Source organism: Dreissena polymorpha, chromosome 7 (assembly GCF_020536995.1).
Source record: "Dreissena polymorpha isolate Duluth1 chromosome 7, UMN_Dpol_1.0, whole genome shotgun sequence".
NCBI lineage: Eukaryota > Metazoa > Mollusca > Bivalvia > Myida > Dreissenidae > Dreissena > Dreissena polymorpha.
Window position 1 is genome coordinate 32,198,780 of NC_068361.1, and position 17,943 is coordinate 32,216,722.

Here is a 17,943-nt window from a genome sequence, read left to right on the forward strand (position 1 = left end):
CAGAGTTGCACGGTTAGTATTCTTGCGTGGTATTACAGACGTGAGGAAATGTCATTATATGCGCAGAGTAGTCAATTGATAAATGAAGAATTCACATCAGAGAGTGCACAGTGGGATATCAATGTCGACGAAAGCACGGTATATAATAAAACTAGAGATTCAACCGGTCCACCAGAAGTTCAGTTTAATCTGTCCATTACCAGACGGCACGGGTTCTACATTGTCTACATCATAGTACCAGTCATGCTCCTGAGTATCATCAACACACTCGTGTTCTTAATGCCAGTGACCTGCGGAGAAAGAATGTCAGTTTCCGTGACTGTATGCCTTTCGTTCGTTATTTTCATGGACACTATTAACAACAACGTTCCCGAGAGTTCTAGCCCTATGGCCGAGATTTATAAGTACGTGTTATCGCTACTTGTTCAAAGCGCAATTACCATATTCTTATGCGTTATATCTCTCGTACTTTTCAGTTGTAAAGGTGACGTGCCATTTTGTGTACAAGGCGTTGTGAAGACGCTACGATTCAAATATAGTTCGTCGTCGCGTTGCTGTAAACGAAAGGTTGTCGTTATGCGAGTAACACCAGACATCAAATATGCGACCGACATGCTAAAATGCAATGATAACATATCAAAGGTAGATGCATTTGGCGAAAGCGTAGATGACATAATAGACTGGGAATACGTTAGTCGAACATTTGATATTTATGCCGGTGTGATTGTACTTTCCCTTTTTGTGACACTATCTGTCTATACTTTTGTAACTATTTGCATTAGTTAAACAACGAATCATCATCTACCCGTTGTCTATAACATAAAACATTGCGTTTATATACACACATTTCAAGATACATTTTATTGATAATATTTTATATAAAAAATTAATTGTATGAATGTACATGCATAATTTTTTTAAACGATTTTATTGTCGACGAAATTATTGAAGACGAAAATACTTTAATGAACCATTAGACCCAATTTCATATGACTCAGTCATATGAAATTGGGTCTAATGGTTCATTAACGTTTACTTGTCACAACTTGTGTGACTAGTGGATTTTTATGCACATCTTTCTCTTAATATCCGGTTAAGAAACATATAAACGTGTGAAAGAAAACTAGCAATCGAACTGCTTAACCCATTTATGTCTAGCGTCTAGAAAAAATGCCTTGGCAAACAGCGTAGACGCAGATGAAACGCCGCATGATTCGGCGTCTCATCAGGGTCTGCGCTGTTTGCTTAAAGGAATTTCTGTAAGAAATATTCTAAATATAGAAATAAATATACTAGACTTCCCTTATTTTGGAAATATTTGATCCAATTTAGAAGGATGGGAGAGTACACTAGGCATAAATAGGTTAATTCGTGATGACCATTTATAGCTGTCCAACAGCATTTAATCTGGAGATTTAACTTGCAAATACTTTATTGTATTCAATTTTACTTTGCCAACTATTCGACATTTACTAACTACATTGCTTCTGTTGCACATGTAGATGCTCGTATTTGATATTGTATACTTTAATGCGTGGTCTTGATTAAAATTATTCTACTTTCCGATATAGCGTGAGTGTTCCTTTGATGAAACTAGGGCAACAACACTTATTTAGTTATTCGATGAAATTTACCCCTTACTTTTTAGCGAGTGGAAATGGAAATAAAATAGTTTTAATCCATTTTCAATAAATAATAGGCGAACGAAAAGCGCGGCATAATAAACGCTGTACATTTGTGAAAGTCTGCAATGTTTTGCTATTATTAAATGATTAACCCAAAATAACAGTTATGTCGTAAAAATATTGGCTTAAACAAAATAAATAAGAAAAACAAATACTAAATCTCAACGCAACATGGACTAGCGTTTGAAATGAAATACAAAATATTTGCTTTTAAATCTACAAGTAATAGGTGTAAATACGACGCATGTCTATTCAATATATTTTGGCCTGATGATAAAAACACAGCCTGAATCAAGAACGTTGTTTTCGAAATGTACATGTACATCCGTAATCTATTAATACACACCTCAATTATTACCAAAAAGTATGACGTCTCACTCATTGGAAGGATACGTATTGCGTGTATTCACGCAAGGTGTCGTGTCATTTATCAAGAAAAATATAAGCATTAAAAACACAACAGATTATCTAAACAAAATGTGTGCTTACATTGCACAGTGTGTGCGTTGTTTTCTTATTAAAAATAGATCAATAATACAATATATATGCATTCGGTAAATGGTCCGAAGTTTTCCCGGAAAAAGAGAAAGTGCAACGAAATTTCTTTATGAAATTGGCATCAATTCCTTATACGTGCGCATAGTGTGGATTCTGCCCCATACACACATACATCAAAATCCATCGATAAGTTTATATAATCTTGATTTGATGGTGATGATTTTAGCACTCTGTAAAAACGTAGATTTCAGCGTTGTTTAATATATGTGTAGTCTACAAGCAGTTGTTGCTTTTTTCTGAATATCATATATCACTCTTTTTATAATAAGATAAAAATCAATATTTGTTTGTTGTTTTAAATACTCCTGGTAAATCACTCTTAAAATTTGCAAAAGTTTAACAGTAGTATATATGCATGCAAAATGTTGTTAAAATGTTCTTTAACTCATTAACCCGTTTATGCCTAGCGTCCTGAAAAAAGGACATTGCAAACAGCGTAGACCCAGATGAGACGCCGCATAATGCGGCGTCTCATCTGTGTCAGGCTGTTTGCTTAAATGAATTTCTTTATGAATTATTCAAAATATAGACATAAATATACTTGACACCCCTAATTTTGGAAATAAATTGATCCAATTTAGAAGGATAGGAGAGTCCACTGGGAATAAATGGGTTAATTGATAACACAAGGAAAAAATTAACTAGTTACACAAACTTATTTATTTGAAATATATCAAAACAGTTCGTTTAAATCTGTTGCTCGACTCTAACGCTTTTCTTCAGTTACCTACAACGAGAATGTTTTGTAGAAAGCTGTAAATTGACAACGATCGTTGCATAGATGATACAATGATTACAAAATGAAATATAATTATATACGGAATTAATAATGATTGTTACATCATACTTTAGGATAGTAAACTATGCACCATTTGCGACAGCATATTTTGATTCGTGTTTCGGGTTGTCTAAGACTGTATGTCCAAGGATTGTTTTTTTTGTTGATAATCAACCATTTCTAATCATTCATTATATTACTTTTAATCAAAAACATCGTCAGTTCTGCCCTTGATTGACACGTCTCAACGGGATAATTGTCAAATAAAAAATAAACCAATGCTGGCAATAGCTCCGACTTATCAGAGCCTTCTCGCATTATAGTTTCCGACCAGTCAACCTAAAAAAGTTGATCCCACCAAAGCCAAAGGGCTGAGGTCCGTTAACGTTTTAAGCAAAACTGAACAGTTTCAAAATGCACGAAGGCTCTCGGTTGGTTGAACTATTTCGTATCTTATACCGCACATGTGTAAGTGTGTATTTTATCATAAAGCGACAATATATCGCAGACAAATAGTGAGTAGCTTTAAGTAAGAAAGATACTTCTGACAGACTAGAAAGTCGACGAGACGACACTGTTTTCATTACTTGATTAAGATTTCATACCACTGCAGGCACTAGAGCTGTGCGGTCACTACCACAAAGCAAAACCCGGAGCCGACATAAACTTTTCGACACGCTAAAATATTTTTGGCAATTAGCCTTAATAACGGACATTGGACGTTCATATGCACACAGGTGTAAGGTATATTATAGTTCGTTATACCATGAGCCTCCAAGTCGACCCGGAAGCCTTTACTGACGGTAGAACTGTCGGCCATAAGCACTACGACCGCTTGGTTGCCAGGAACATTGAACGGTGTTGGGGCAGTTGTTCCGCAGAGTGGGCCTACCGATGATATTAACATATATATAGATAATTGTGAAGTGCTTGCAAATGTTTATGTATGATATCTATGGAAAAAAAACAAAGTTGATTTGCACAATGGACCAAACTTGATTTAATTCAGTTTAATATGGAGAAAGATGACCGAACAAATTCATGTACCATTTTCTCTATACGATTTTAAAAATGATTACACAAAATAATCGAATTAATCGATTATGTATCCTAACGTACCATAGTAGCATTGGTTATAAACCACATTTACCATATGTATAACAATGAATACTATTTTTGTTACCATTTAGTAAATGACTCACACGCTTTTTAAGTTTACGTCACAAATCATGATTTATCCTACTATAAGCTTTGGCGTCATCAGTTGATATTAGTATGTAGTCATAAATAATAACTTCCCATACTATAAGCATTGCCTTTATCGGTTGTTATCAGTATGTAGTCATAAATAATAACTTCCCATACTATAAGCATGGCCTTTATCGGTTGTTATCAGTATGAAGTCATAAATAATAACTTAGCATGCTTATCAGCTTGGGCGTCATCAGGTAATACCAGTATGTAATCATGAATAATTATTTACCATGCTTATTATCCACTGTATTATCAGTTGTAATCCGTTTCTTATTATGAAGAATAACTTACCATGCTTATTAGCATTGACGCCATCAGTCGTTATCTTTATGTAATCGTACTGGCATGTCGGGTCATCTTCGACATCGAAGATATTGTCAAATTTGAAATAAATTCTCTGTAAAGGACGTAAATACAAGAACACGTTAATCGAACAGTACTCCGTGTATTTATTGTTTTTGGTGCTTGAATCGTTTGTACATAAACATACCATGTCACATTATTTCTCATAGCTTTAATATATTTCATAGAGACACCTTTTCGTGTATAGAACTTATTTACGAAAAACAGAAAAGTGAGATGTTCAGCTTTTCATATTTAACCCATTTATGCCTAGCGTCCTGAAAAAAGGACATTGCAAACAGCGTAGACCCAGATGAGACGCCGCATAATGCGGCGTCTCATCTGGGTCTGCGCTGTTTGCTTAACAGGAATTTCTGTAAGAAATATTCTAAAAATAGAAATAAATATACCAGACACACCTAATTTTGGAAATAACTTGATCCAATTTAGAAGGATGGGAGAGTCCACTGGGCATAAATGGGTAAATACCACTCCGAAGAGGGCGGCATATTGTAGTCGCAATGTCAGTCTGTATGTCAATGCAACTGATGGATATTGATGGATTTTGAAATAACTTTCAGACACAACTATCAACCACTATCAAGCGATGAGTCGCATTTAACACCCGTCTCTACTTCAAAGGTCAAGGTCACACTTGGAGGTCAAAGGTTAAATTTGGATATAAAAAGCTTGAGCATTCCTATCGCACTAATTGCTTTGCCATAAAGTGACGACTATTGAAAAACAATTACCACAAATGCCCACCATCACAATGAGACGAGTCGCGTGAAACAACTCCCATCATTGATATCAAGATACCGCTTGGAGGTCAACAGTTTAAGTTGACAATAAAACAACTTAACAATTCCTATTGAAATAAATAGGCAAATATGTCAACCATTATAATTTAACTATTATGTAGGCACGCATGTACACCATTACTATAGGATGTTTTGAGTGCAATTTATGTCTCCTTCCCTTGAATATCAAGGTCAAACTAAGAGATCAAAAGACAAAGCTGACCACAAATTACATTATTGTTTTAACCCGTTTATGCCTAGCGTCCTGAAAAAAGGACATTGCAAACAGCGTAGACCCAGACGAGACGCCGCATAATGCGGCGTCTCATCTGGGTCTGCGCTGTTTGCTTAAATGAATTTCTTTTTGAAATATTCAAAATATAGACATAAATATACTTGACACCCCTAATTTTGGAAATAAATTGATCCAATTTTGAAGGATAGGAGAGTCCACTGGGCATAAATGGGTTAAATAACTGGCGCTTTTGATACTACAATAAGATGTGGGGCATCCGTGCCCTATGGGCACACGTCTTGTCGTATATATGTATCGATAGTCTGCTTTAACATTCCAGTAAGTATTGCGATAATTCACGATTAAATGTGTTCACATAGTTTTAGCAAAATGAAACTGAACAAAATTTGCAAAGCTCTATGTATGGAAATTGATTTTTCAACAAGATCTGACAAGAAACGGACAAAATGTTACCGGGAAAATAACACGAAATGAGTATATTGCTTTAATGAACGCACCGTGGTGGATGCATCGGCGATGATATGGTAGATGCACGTAATGTCATTCGGGTATTTTGATGGATAATTCGGACTCTTTATTGTTCCTTCTGTTCCAGTTAGGTTTGTGTTGCCGCAGGCAGCTTGGAATTTTAAAGATTTGTTTTACATCGCATGGTTTTGTTACACCGTATATTTGTTGCTACATGTAAAATTCTATTTTCTAGTAAAATTTCAACATCAGGATTTTAATTATTTGGCATAATTATAAGAATTTATCAATATTATGTCTTTTTAACTTCACGAAGCGGAACCTTTGCTTTAAACCGAAGTGCTTCCTTCAACAACATAATATTCTATCGAGCATTTGCTGATATCAATATCTGGCTTCTTGTACCTGACTGTAAGCAATCGTTGTAATATGAAGATACCTGTCGAATTCGTTCTGCAAGTCGTTACTTTCTCACCCGTGCCGTCCCCGCAGTCATCATCCCCGTCACAGAGCCAACGCATGTCAATGCAGCTGCCGTCAGGACACGTAAACTTAACCGCAGCACTTGCTGTTCAAATGAGAGCATTCATAAGCAAAGTTAATATCAATATGTATGGAAAATTACTGTCATTGGCACAGAAGATACTGTATAAGGGAAACACAAAAATGAATACATACTAATGAATTAGGTAAATAGTAATGTTAGAATGTTTGTGACATCTTTTTATACGAATACTCAATACATTCGTTTTCACAAAATATCGTTATACATCGAACGTACAAATGTATATATAAATCGTTTAATAACATTTTCAGTTTCTTACAACGAAACCTTATAGTTAATTAGAGTAAGAAATAAACATATTTGGTAAAATCATAATAACAAAAATACGGCATTACAGGTCCAACCTCCAGTTATTCCACTGCCACCACCAGATGAAATAAAGTATATTGCTGTATTGCCTATAAGATAACCAGGCCGGAAGGCCCAGAAGTCAGAGTGCAACCGAGCTGCATAGTTTTTCACTGTGTGTTGAGTAGGTGAACAGACCGTCGGTTCGGACCTTTTTGCATTCATTCGACTCAAAGTACCGCGCTTGTCTTTGCTTCATATATATGTGCTTTTCATGTACATTTCACAACATTTTAAACTACTAAATATGTAGTTACATCCTAAACATATGTTTACCGAAAAGTTAGCAAATTTTAATACTCTGTTTGCAATAAAGTGGCATGTATAAATTTTGTCTTACACATGTATCGAAGGTAAAATAAATATTATTAAATTCATTTTAGTTATTGTGTCATTATTGTGTAAAATATATATATTAGAGTAACATATAATTAAATGCAATTTTAAATGATCTATACATCACATAATGTAATGTTTAGATTGTAAGCTATGTAATAAATATAGATGCAATTATAGACAGACAGACAGACAGACAGACAGACAGTTTATTCAGACTTATACACAAGTACATCGTCTTCATACTTAAGTTTACATATTATTTTCTGTCACGTAACTAGGTATAACAAATAAACATTACATAACATAAATATACATTTAGGAATACAAATACAAATCAACTATCAAAGCGGTAATGAAACTTATGGAACAGTATTATTCAGAATCGTATTTCTTATAACACGCGCTTCTTTTATATATTTACATACATTGTAAATTACTGATTTGTCACATGAAAGTAATAACTTGTGGAATTTATATACAGATGGGTTTTCATAATAAATACGGCTTATAAATTTTTTCCTTAAATTAGAATAACAGCGGCATATACACATAAAATGGTACTCATCTTCTAAATCCAAGTCATTCCAACATAAACAATAACGTTCATTACGTGGTATGTTATTTTGGGCGTATCTGCCAGTTTGAATTCTCAAAGGATGTGCAGAGACTCTTAGTCTTACAAAAAATAATCGCAGACGTCTAGGAAGTAAGTCTAAATATGTTTCATATTCCAAACAGCTTTTAAAACTTTATACATATCTAATACAGTACTATTATTCATTTTACCGTACCACTCTTGTTTAAAATTGTCAACAAGTCTACATTTAAACTCACTAATAAAACTATTAACTTGAACAACGTTTGGATTTTCAAATACATAACCAAATCCAAAATTATTTAACATGCTCTTGACATTTGAGACCCAGTTCGTATAACCTTTATTACAATCGTTCAAGGCTTGTTTGTACACATTTTGCATTATGATATTTTCATTTCTCAAAATTTTAAACCAATATTTAATAATTTTAACAAATCTGTTTATATACAATGGATATCTACCTAATTCTCCATAAACAGCAACATTACATGTATTTATTTTCACTTGCAGCAAGCGTTTGCAAAATTTTAAATGTATACGTTCTATATCATCTGACTTCGTGAAACCCCACACTTCTGAGGCATAATTTAATATAGAACCCACAAAAGAGTCAAATAACTGGCAAAATATTTTCGGTTTTATGTCAAATTCATTGCATTTAAACAATAATGTATTCGATGCTTTAAGGGCTTTACCAACCAAATGTTCTTGGTTTAATTTAAAACTTCCAGTATAATTCAACACCGTGCCTAAATAGTTAAAGTTATCAACAACTTCGATATAATTACCATTGTATGACCATTTTTCATTTTCTTTTAATCCCCCTCTTTTCCGAAAAACCATTATTTTAGTTTTTGCAGTGTTAACATTTAGCCCCCAAGCAGTGCAGTATACATACAATTTATCTAAATGTGATTGGACCTCAGCAGGTGACTTGCCTAAAATAGCCATGTCATCGGCAAAAAGTAATAAAATCAACACAATATCATCTATACTCAAACCAGAGTTAATGCTATCTTGTAAGTAAAGTTCAAGATCTTCGACAAATAAAGAAAACAAGATCGGCGACATTACCTCCCCTTGCCTCAGTCCAACCGCATAGCTAAAATAATCTGAATAAGATGAACTTGATTTAGCACGTGACTTAACATTCGCATACATATCCTTCACTATTCTAAGCAATTTACCTTGTATACCAGACTTAAACATTTTCAACCATAATGCATTGCGGTAAATACTATCAAAACATTTTAACATATCGACGTAAATAACATACAAACGTTTATTTTCATTCAAATAATTTTGAACAATTGACATCAGAATAAAAATAGCATCAACAGTTGAATAACCTTTTCTAAATCCGAACTGCGCATCCGAAATAATAGTGTTTTCATTGCAAAAAGTTTCGATGCGTTTATTTAAAATCGTGGTAAATAATTTTGAGAAACAGCTAACTAAGGTAATCCCTCTATAGTTATTTACATCATTAACTGAACCTTTTTTATGCAAAGGGATTATAACCCCTTCTGTCCATTTATCTGGGAAAAAGCCCGATACAAAAATACCGTTAAACACATCGCATAAATGGGCAGATAAAATATCACTACATTCAAGAAAATATTCATTCAACAAACAATCACTACCCGATGATTTATTACGTTTTAAATGTTTAATCGCATTACGAACTTCCTCAACAGATATAGGCAAGTCAAGTTCAGGAAATGAAGAATTTTCTAAGTTAAAATCATTATTTAAGCAGAAATCCTCTGCTTCAATATTACAAACATCTGATATATTACTACTTAGGTTTTCAAAAAACTTTGTAAATTCTTCTAAGGATATTTTATTTTTAATAACTCTATTTTTAGATTTGAAAAAACGCCAAAAGTCCCTTGGTTTGTGTTTTTTTAAATTTTCAATCTCAATCATTTTTTGCCTATAACAACATGCTTTCTTCTTTCGAATTAAGTCCTTATAAATCCTCTTACAGGTACATAAAAGTTCTCTGTTTATATCAGTTTTACTTGAGTTAAAAATACGTAGAGCGTCGTGGTACACATTTCGTGCAGTATCGCACTCGTTATCAAACCAGTCTGCATTCTTAATACAGCTATTTACATTAAAACTAGGGTTAGTGTTATAAACGTATGTTTTACTAAATAACGGGTCCGCAACACTGCGAATGGTTTCAGTAAATCTATTCAAAACATCATTGATTGCCGTTCTACTTGAATAATCTACATGCTGTACAATAGAATTGAATACAGGTAACATAGAAATAATACCTGAGCGAAATTGACCTCGTAACACATCGTCCCATTTATACTTGACATCAGTGTGAGACTTGTACTCAGCTGAGACATTGTTACATAATAATGAAAAATGTAACGGGGCGTGATCACTAAATTCGTTAAAATCATGGACGGTAAAATCAGATATACTAGAAAAACTGTATTCGTTTGCCAACAAATAATCAATTACAGATGTACCGTTATTGGAATAAAAAGTTTGTTTACAACTATTACCAACTCTACCATTAGCAATACGTAAACACGTAGATTTACATAAATCAAGTAATTTTAATCCATGGCTATTTATTGAGATATCAACTGAGGCCCTTACAGGAGTGTTATCTGGACAGTAATCGTCATCATCATAAACAGTATTAATTTTATCATGTACAATGTAATCGAATTTATTGCCAACCCTACTATTGAGGTCACCGGCAACAAACACTTTACCAAATTCAGAAAAATAAGTTATATCGTTTTCTAAAATTTCAAATAAATCAACATTAAAGGTGTTATAAACAGGAGACTCATGCCCCCATATATAGGTTGCACATATATAAAAATCTTCTGAGATATTAAAAAATACGTGGTCAAGTTTTAACCATATAATTGTATCATAGTGGTTTTTTACAATTTCAATACCATTAACTAATTCTTCTTTAATATATAATACAATGCCACCACTATTTCGACGGGCTTTTTTGTGTTGAAATTTTCTGAAAAAGTTGAAAGACATGTAACCATTTAAATTGACATCACTAGAACTATTAGCCCAAGATTCGTACAAAATACATATATCGTGAGAACTTAAAATATTTACAAAAAAGGGAGAGGACTTCTTTATCTCAGTGAGCCCGTTGATGTTCCACGACAGGACGGATATTTCACCACCGCCGTGCTCCTACGCGCGCACCGGGTTGCCGTCGATATAAAGCGTATCGTATGCCAGGTACGCCCGCTTCCCTAGCCTCCTCGCCTCCTTCATCTTAGGAACCAATTGCCGTCTCCTCATCACGACTTCCGGGGGAAATTGCTCGAAAACCCGGTACTCCGTGCCATCAAGCTCTTTCCACCTTTTTCTGACCATTTCCCTGTCCTTAAAGAAAGAAAACTTTGCTATAATGTTTCTGATCTTGCCAGGTGTCGGCGATCCCGGAGACCGGTGCACACGTTCGAACCTAAGAGAGGTAGCAACTTCCTGTGTCAACTTGAAAGCGCTTACTAAATGTTGGCGTAGTTTCGCCTCCGTCACCTCCGGCGTCTCAATATCGCTTCCAGCGGCCTCTGGTACAGACGTGAAAATTAAGTTGCTACGCATAGACTGCGATTGAAGGTAGCTAACATCCTCCCGAAGGGTATCCCGCTCCTTCACTAGCACCTGGACCCTCTCTACGAGCTCTGCAGCGTGTATATCTACCCCATCGACCTTGTCCTCCAGGCGTAATACCCTCTCTTCGACTTTCTTGGCCCTGTCCTCGTGAACCACCCACAGCCGTTTCATATCATTCTCGAAATTCTCCATCCGCTTCTCGATTGAGTCCATAACGCTCATTTTTGTCTCTAGACACTGTAAACGAGACGAGACAGCCGTCAGTAAAACCATCACATCCCGAATAGTGGGTTCAGCTCCTTTATCTGCCATGTTTTGATGGACTCCACTTCCGGTTACACCGATAGGATCTGTGCTGGTACTTCCACTACAACTAGGACTCACAAACACACTGTTTTCTAGAGCTTCTACACCATACAATACTGAATTAGCTTTGTTTAATAGTTCACTCACTGACAAGTTGTCTATATCTATGTCCGAGGACGGGCCTCTTTGTTTACGAACCTTGACAGCGTTGGGGTCATCATTATTGTCACTACTGTTCCTTTCTTTTCTTTTCTTGTTTTTCGTTTTTGGCATTGTCAACCATAATAATCCGATATAGATCACATTTGCACATATAATCCTATTCACAACACATCAAAATGATAACTTTAACAATGATAATTCACTAGATTTATGTTTTTTTTTTATCCCGCTAAAAACCTGCGACCGCTCACACCTACATCACGTGACATATCTTATTATAATTGTTAGTTAGTGTGGTTTGACTTTGAAATTCAAGTGGAATGCATCTGCATATACGAACATTCATATAAACATATATACATTGACACATTCATGAACAGTTGCTTTACAAGTACTTAACATTTAATATAATTATATTTATTTTACGAAAAAGACAACACGTTTTCGTATTCACCGCAAAAGCGAAATTATAGAGTTTGGTAAAATGTTGCAATGCACAAGTGCTAAGGCGAATATTGCAGTTCATACCGGCATCCCTTAGAGTTAAATTATTGGTTTCTTGTTTTTTCTGATCATTGACCGGTTAATAAACTAAATTAATTTCATTAAGGCGCTGTGCATAGTATTGAGTATAAACTGTCGAATTATAGCTGTCGTTTTTAACACGAAAACAACAACAACAAAATTGTCTCTTAAAATGTTAGTATTGTCAAAATTGTCTGCAAATACTGAAACGATCATAACTACCTAACTATGCTTAGCCGCAGCAAGCGACAGGAAGTAAACAAAACAGAGCGCTGTCCCGTACTATTTTCAATAAAGTAAATTATGAACATGGCACTTCATGTTTTATATAAAGTAATTCTGTGTCAATGACGCTGAACCATCATTTCTAATTTAGAAAAAAATTATGCCGTTTATTAATGTATAGGTAAATTTGGATTATGCACAAGTGCTATTTGAGACGAGGACTTGGAAATGTTTTATATTAGGTTAACCCATTTATGCCTAGCGTCCTGAAAAAAAGGACATTGCAAACAGCGGTGACCCAGATGAGATTCCGCATAATGCGGCGTCTCATCTGGGTCTGCGCTGTTTATTTAAAAGGAATTTCTGTAAGAAATATTCTAAAAATAGAAATAAATATACCACACACCCCTTATTCTGGAAATAACTTGATCCAATTTAGAAGGATGGGAGAGTCCACTGGGCATAAATGGGTTAAGTAGCTCAATGTAGGCTTGTGAAGAGATTGTCTGCATATACTTGTTCACTGTCTGCATATACTTGTTCACTGTCTGCATATACTTGTTCACTGTCTGCATAGACTTGTTCACTGTCTGCATATACTTGTTCACTGTCTGCATATACTTGTTCACTGTCTGCATATACTTGTTCACTGCCCGCATATACTTGTTCACTGTCTGCATATACTTGTTCACTGTCTGCATATACTTGTTCACTGTCTGCATATACTTGTTTACTGTTTGCATATACTTGTTTACTGTCTGCATATACTTGTTCACTGTCTGCATATACTTGTTCACTGTCTGCATATACTTGTTCACTGTCTGCATATACTTGTTCGCTGTCTGCATATACTTGTTCACTGTCTGCATATACTTGTTCACTGTCTGCATATACTTGTTCACTGTCTGCATATACTTGTTCCCTGTCTGCATATACTTGTTCACTGTCTGCATATACTTGTTCACTGTCTGCATATACTTGTTCACTGTCTGCATATACTTGTTCACTGTCTGCATATACTTGTTCACTGTCTTTACCAACACAGAACTAACTAACCCAAAACATGCTTGACCGTTGACCTAACAATGAATTGAAACATGTCCGTTGCTCGTGGAGATAAATAACAATAATCTATAGAACGTTGAATATATTGATAATTTAATATTCGTCCACTGCAATGCTATGATACGATGCCGATCGTTAGCCTTTATGAGCGCACGAAGTATAATGTACAAACGGGGAATAAAAAGGAGGGTCGGCGGGTGCTGCGTTTACCCGAACCAGTATGTTATTAAGATTTTAGTATAAAGGGAAGCTTGTTTGTTTGTTTTGACTTTTCAACAGTATTTCAATAATACCACGGCTGTCTTATAACTTCTCCTCTTCGTAAGTTACCCTTGTTAAACAGTACGTAGGGCACATACAATGATTTACACCTGCCCGGTTGGACGTTGAGTATTGTGGCCGTTGACATAGTTCAAGACCAATCGAACCTGAGATTTGTAGTGAAACTCTTTACCAACTGAGCAAGCCATTAAAAAACTTAATAAATTTGCTGTACATGCAATCTGCATAGTCAATAATATCAAACACTTTGATTGACACATCAATCAGTTATACGTGTCTTTGCATTAGGTGAGTAATACATAACATACGTACTTGACGGATACAAATTGCACAGACTTGTGGGCAGGTATATTTAACATGGCGACAGAGGATTGTGATACTAATGCGCGCCTTGTTATCTTTTGTGATGACGTAGCGTCATTAACTTCAAACTCAAATTCAGATTCAATTTATAGTAATACATGGTCATAAATAAAAGATGTTTTACTTAAAACAATTAGGTAAATTTCCTTTGAAATGCTATGAAATAGCAGTAAATAAATGTCTCACAATCAACTCGTGCGCTACCCACAGCGACGCATCAAGTTTGTAATCATTATTGCTGTTTGCATGTTTCAACCTCCGTAAATGTCAATAGTATTACCACTCTTTCTGATTGTTTTAATTTGCTCATTCCACTATCCAATGTCATAAACAATGGCTTGATTGTTTCAATCTGCTCATTCAGCTATCAAACATCACAAATAGTGGTCCCCGTTTCCTGCGGTTTGCGGGAGCTAAAACGCTCATAATAAACTATGAAAAAGCGATGTGACATGCGCAGTTCTTTTAAGCTCACCTGATTGCTCAGGTGAGCTTTTGTGATCGGTCTTTGTCCGTCGTACGTCCGTCCGTCCGTCCGCTCGTCGTCCTTCCGTCCACATTTGGTTGTAAACACTATAGAGGCCACATTTCTTGTGCGATCTTCATGAAACTTGGTTAGAACATTTGTTGCAATGATACCTCGATCAAGTTCGAAATTGGGTTATGCTGGGTCAAAAACTAGGTCACAAGGTCAAAAAAAGAAAAACCTTATAAACACTGTAGAAGTCACAATTCATGCCCAATCTTCATGTAACTTTGTCAAAATGTTTGTCTTAACGATATGTTGGTTGAGATCAAAAGTGGTTCTGGTCCGTTGAAAAACATGGCTGCCAGTGGGTGGGGCAATTTTCCTTATTTGGCTAAAGAGAAACCTTGCAAAAACTCTAGAAGTCACATTTCTGCCTTATCATCTTGAAACAATACATTGGTTTTATTGATATCTCGGACAAGTTGGAAAATGGCTCAGATCGGTAAAAAAACCCACACTTTTTAGCTCACCTGATTGCTCAGGTGAGGTTTTAGGATTGGGCTTTGTCCGTCGTCCGTCCGTTTATCGACATTTGGTTTGTAAACACTCTAGCATTCACATTTCTCAAGTATTCTTTATCAAAGTTGCTGAGAAGCTTTATGGCCACAAGATCCCAGTCAAGTTTGATAATGAGCAAAATCACAATCATAATAAATGCCATAATTATTGCCCTTAGATTGTCAAATTTTTCATTATATTATACAAAATCCTCGTAAATACTCAAGAGATCACATTTTTTTTACAGATTTTATGAATCTTGTTCATAATTTATATTTTTGTAAGCAAAGTTTGATGCTCGGTCACGAGGGGTCAAAATATAGGTCACAAACTCAAATCTTACAAAAAACTCGTAAACACTCCATACTCCAGAGTTTTGGTTCAATGATGATAAAACTTGACCAGGATGTTGGTCTGGACAATAACTAGGTCAAGTTTTTACGTTTGGTAAAGATTAAATGAATCAACTCCTCTCAGGTGAGCGAACTAGGGCCATTTTTGCCCTCTTGTTTATATTGCGTTTTGTTTTTGCAATTATTTTTCCAAACGCACTTTGCTTATTGCATAATAAGGGACGATCAATTCCAAATGATGGCGCGCAGAGAAAAATGCAATTACAATTAAGTTGCCTATTTCTGAAATTTGCTTTTACCAGAGTGCAATTAACAAAGTGCTTTTTCAAAATTGCTTGTTGTGTGTCTCGCAATGCTTTTTTCGATATGTGTTTTGGTCGTTGCGTTTTGCTAACTTTTGTGTATTGCGTACAATTGCCGAAGTCCCGTAAAAACTGATTGGCGTATCGGCTTTCTATAATAAAATGATATATTAACCACAAATCGTCATATCTATGTCAATTGCAAAACGGACGACATTGCGTTTTTTCACAACCTTTTTACACAATTATAATCCCATATGGTCACTGCTTTTTTATTGCATCAAACGTGTCTGAACATAGCTAAGACTCTTTCTTCATTATTACCTCTACCATTGAATTAATAAAAACAAGAACAATCCTAAAACCGGTGATTTAAATGTGCAATTAAGAATCATAATGTTTGAAATTAACTAAGGTATTTTCTATATATATAACATTATAGAATATGATTGCACGATCATAAAATATGTATTTATTCACGGCCTCTGTACCCAATTACACTCAAAAATGATAATTTGAGTGTTATACTATTAAAGGTGTTTGAGAAAAGCTTTAGCAAAACTTTTATTTCTGTATTACCTCTACTATTTCATTATTAAAACATGAAGCATAGTAAAATCAACGACTCAATATGCAATTAAGATTGATCCTGCTTGAGATTAAGAAAGGTATTTTTATATTTATATTGAATTATTACAAAAAACAATTTTATTATCAACGACGGTTTAAATAATATATATATATATATATCTTGAATGGACATGATGTTGAAATCAGAACGTATTCGTGCCGTATATAATACTGAATTAGGAACAGTAAGAGGTCATTGGGTAGATTAGTGTGTCATTACAATGTCCTAAAAATTACGTTTTAACACGAGAATGTACGCTTAACAATCAATTAAAAGCCATATTAATATTAAGACATGTTAATCAGCAATACAGTAGTTGAGTAACATGATGACCTAAAACTTTTTTTGGATAATACTATAGTTTTTGCACGCTCTGAATAAACATCACGACACTTATTCAGCAATATGTTAGGACCAAAACCAGAACTCATAAACTGTATACAAAGCCTTTCTGCTGTCAACCAGTAGTAACAGTTAAAACTATGCATTGACAAGGTTTTTAAAATCACTTTAACACAATTACGCCAAACACTTGTTCAGAATATGATTGTTTTAGCAATAAATAAACGTGGAATATGGTTGGGCTAAAAACTCAATTTAAATTCAAATACTTTTTACATTCCGCATCTGATTATATCGATGTTGCAAAAAACTAATCAATATTTTAGCTCATACGCTTCATTTTGTATATCAAAGAACTAATATTTTTGTTGTGAAACAATTGGCGTTCAGGGACAGGCCTAGAGACTGTTCAATAAAATAATGTTATAATTAAATGATGAAAGAAATAAATAATGGAATGGTCTGATATCGGCTCAGACGATCAATGGGGGAGTGTAATGATTAACAGTTTAAACATGCATCAACACTACTCACGAATTGCATCTTTTTTTTATGCCACACTTAAAGTGTTTAAGTGCTTTGAATTTAAAGAATCAGTGTGTACCACACAGAGACTGCGATTATGACATTAATTTTGAATGTTCATTTTGTTTGTTGCCGTTAAACATTCCCATTTTAAACATTACAACAATACAAATATTGCGGCATTTATTTCTAGTTAAATATATACATAGAATAAACACTTTCT

The 17,943-nt window shown here is 34.8% G+C and overlaps 1 protein-coding gene across 1 annotated transcript; it reads right to left on the reverse strand.

Annotated features, from left to right (window-relative positions):
* Positions 1-2,884: 2,884 nt before the first annotated feature.
* LOC127839600 (procollagen C-endopeptidase enhancer 1-like) lies at positions 2,885-7,219 on the reverse strand. Its single transcript, XM_052367989.1, has 6 exons — positions 7,051-7,219; positions 6,581-6,709; positions 6,171-6,292; positions 4,567-4,672; positions 3,787-3,909; positions 2,885-2,970 (listed from the first exon to the last, which is right to left on the reverse strand). Exons 1-6 carry the CDS (start codon positions 7,217-7,219, stop codon positions 2,963-2,965), a joined length of 657 nt encoding a protein of 218 aa, XP_052223949.1. The 3' UTR covers positions 2,885-2,962.
* Between the last annotated feature and the right edge of the window lie 10,724 nt (positions 7,220-17,943).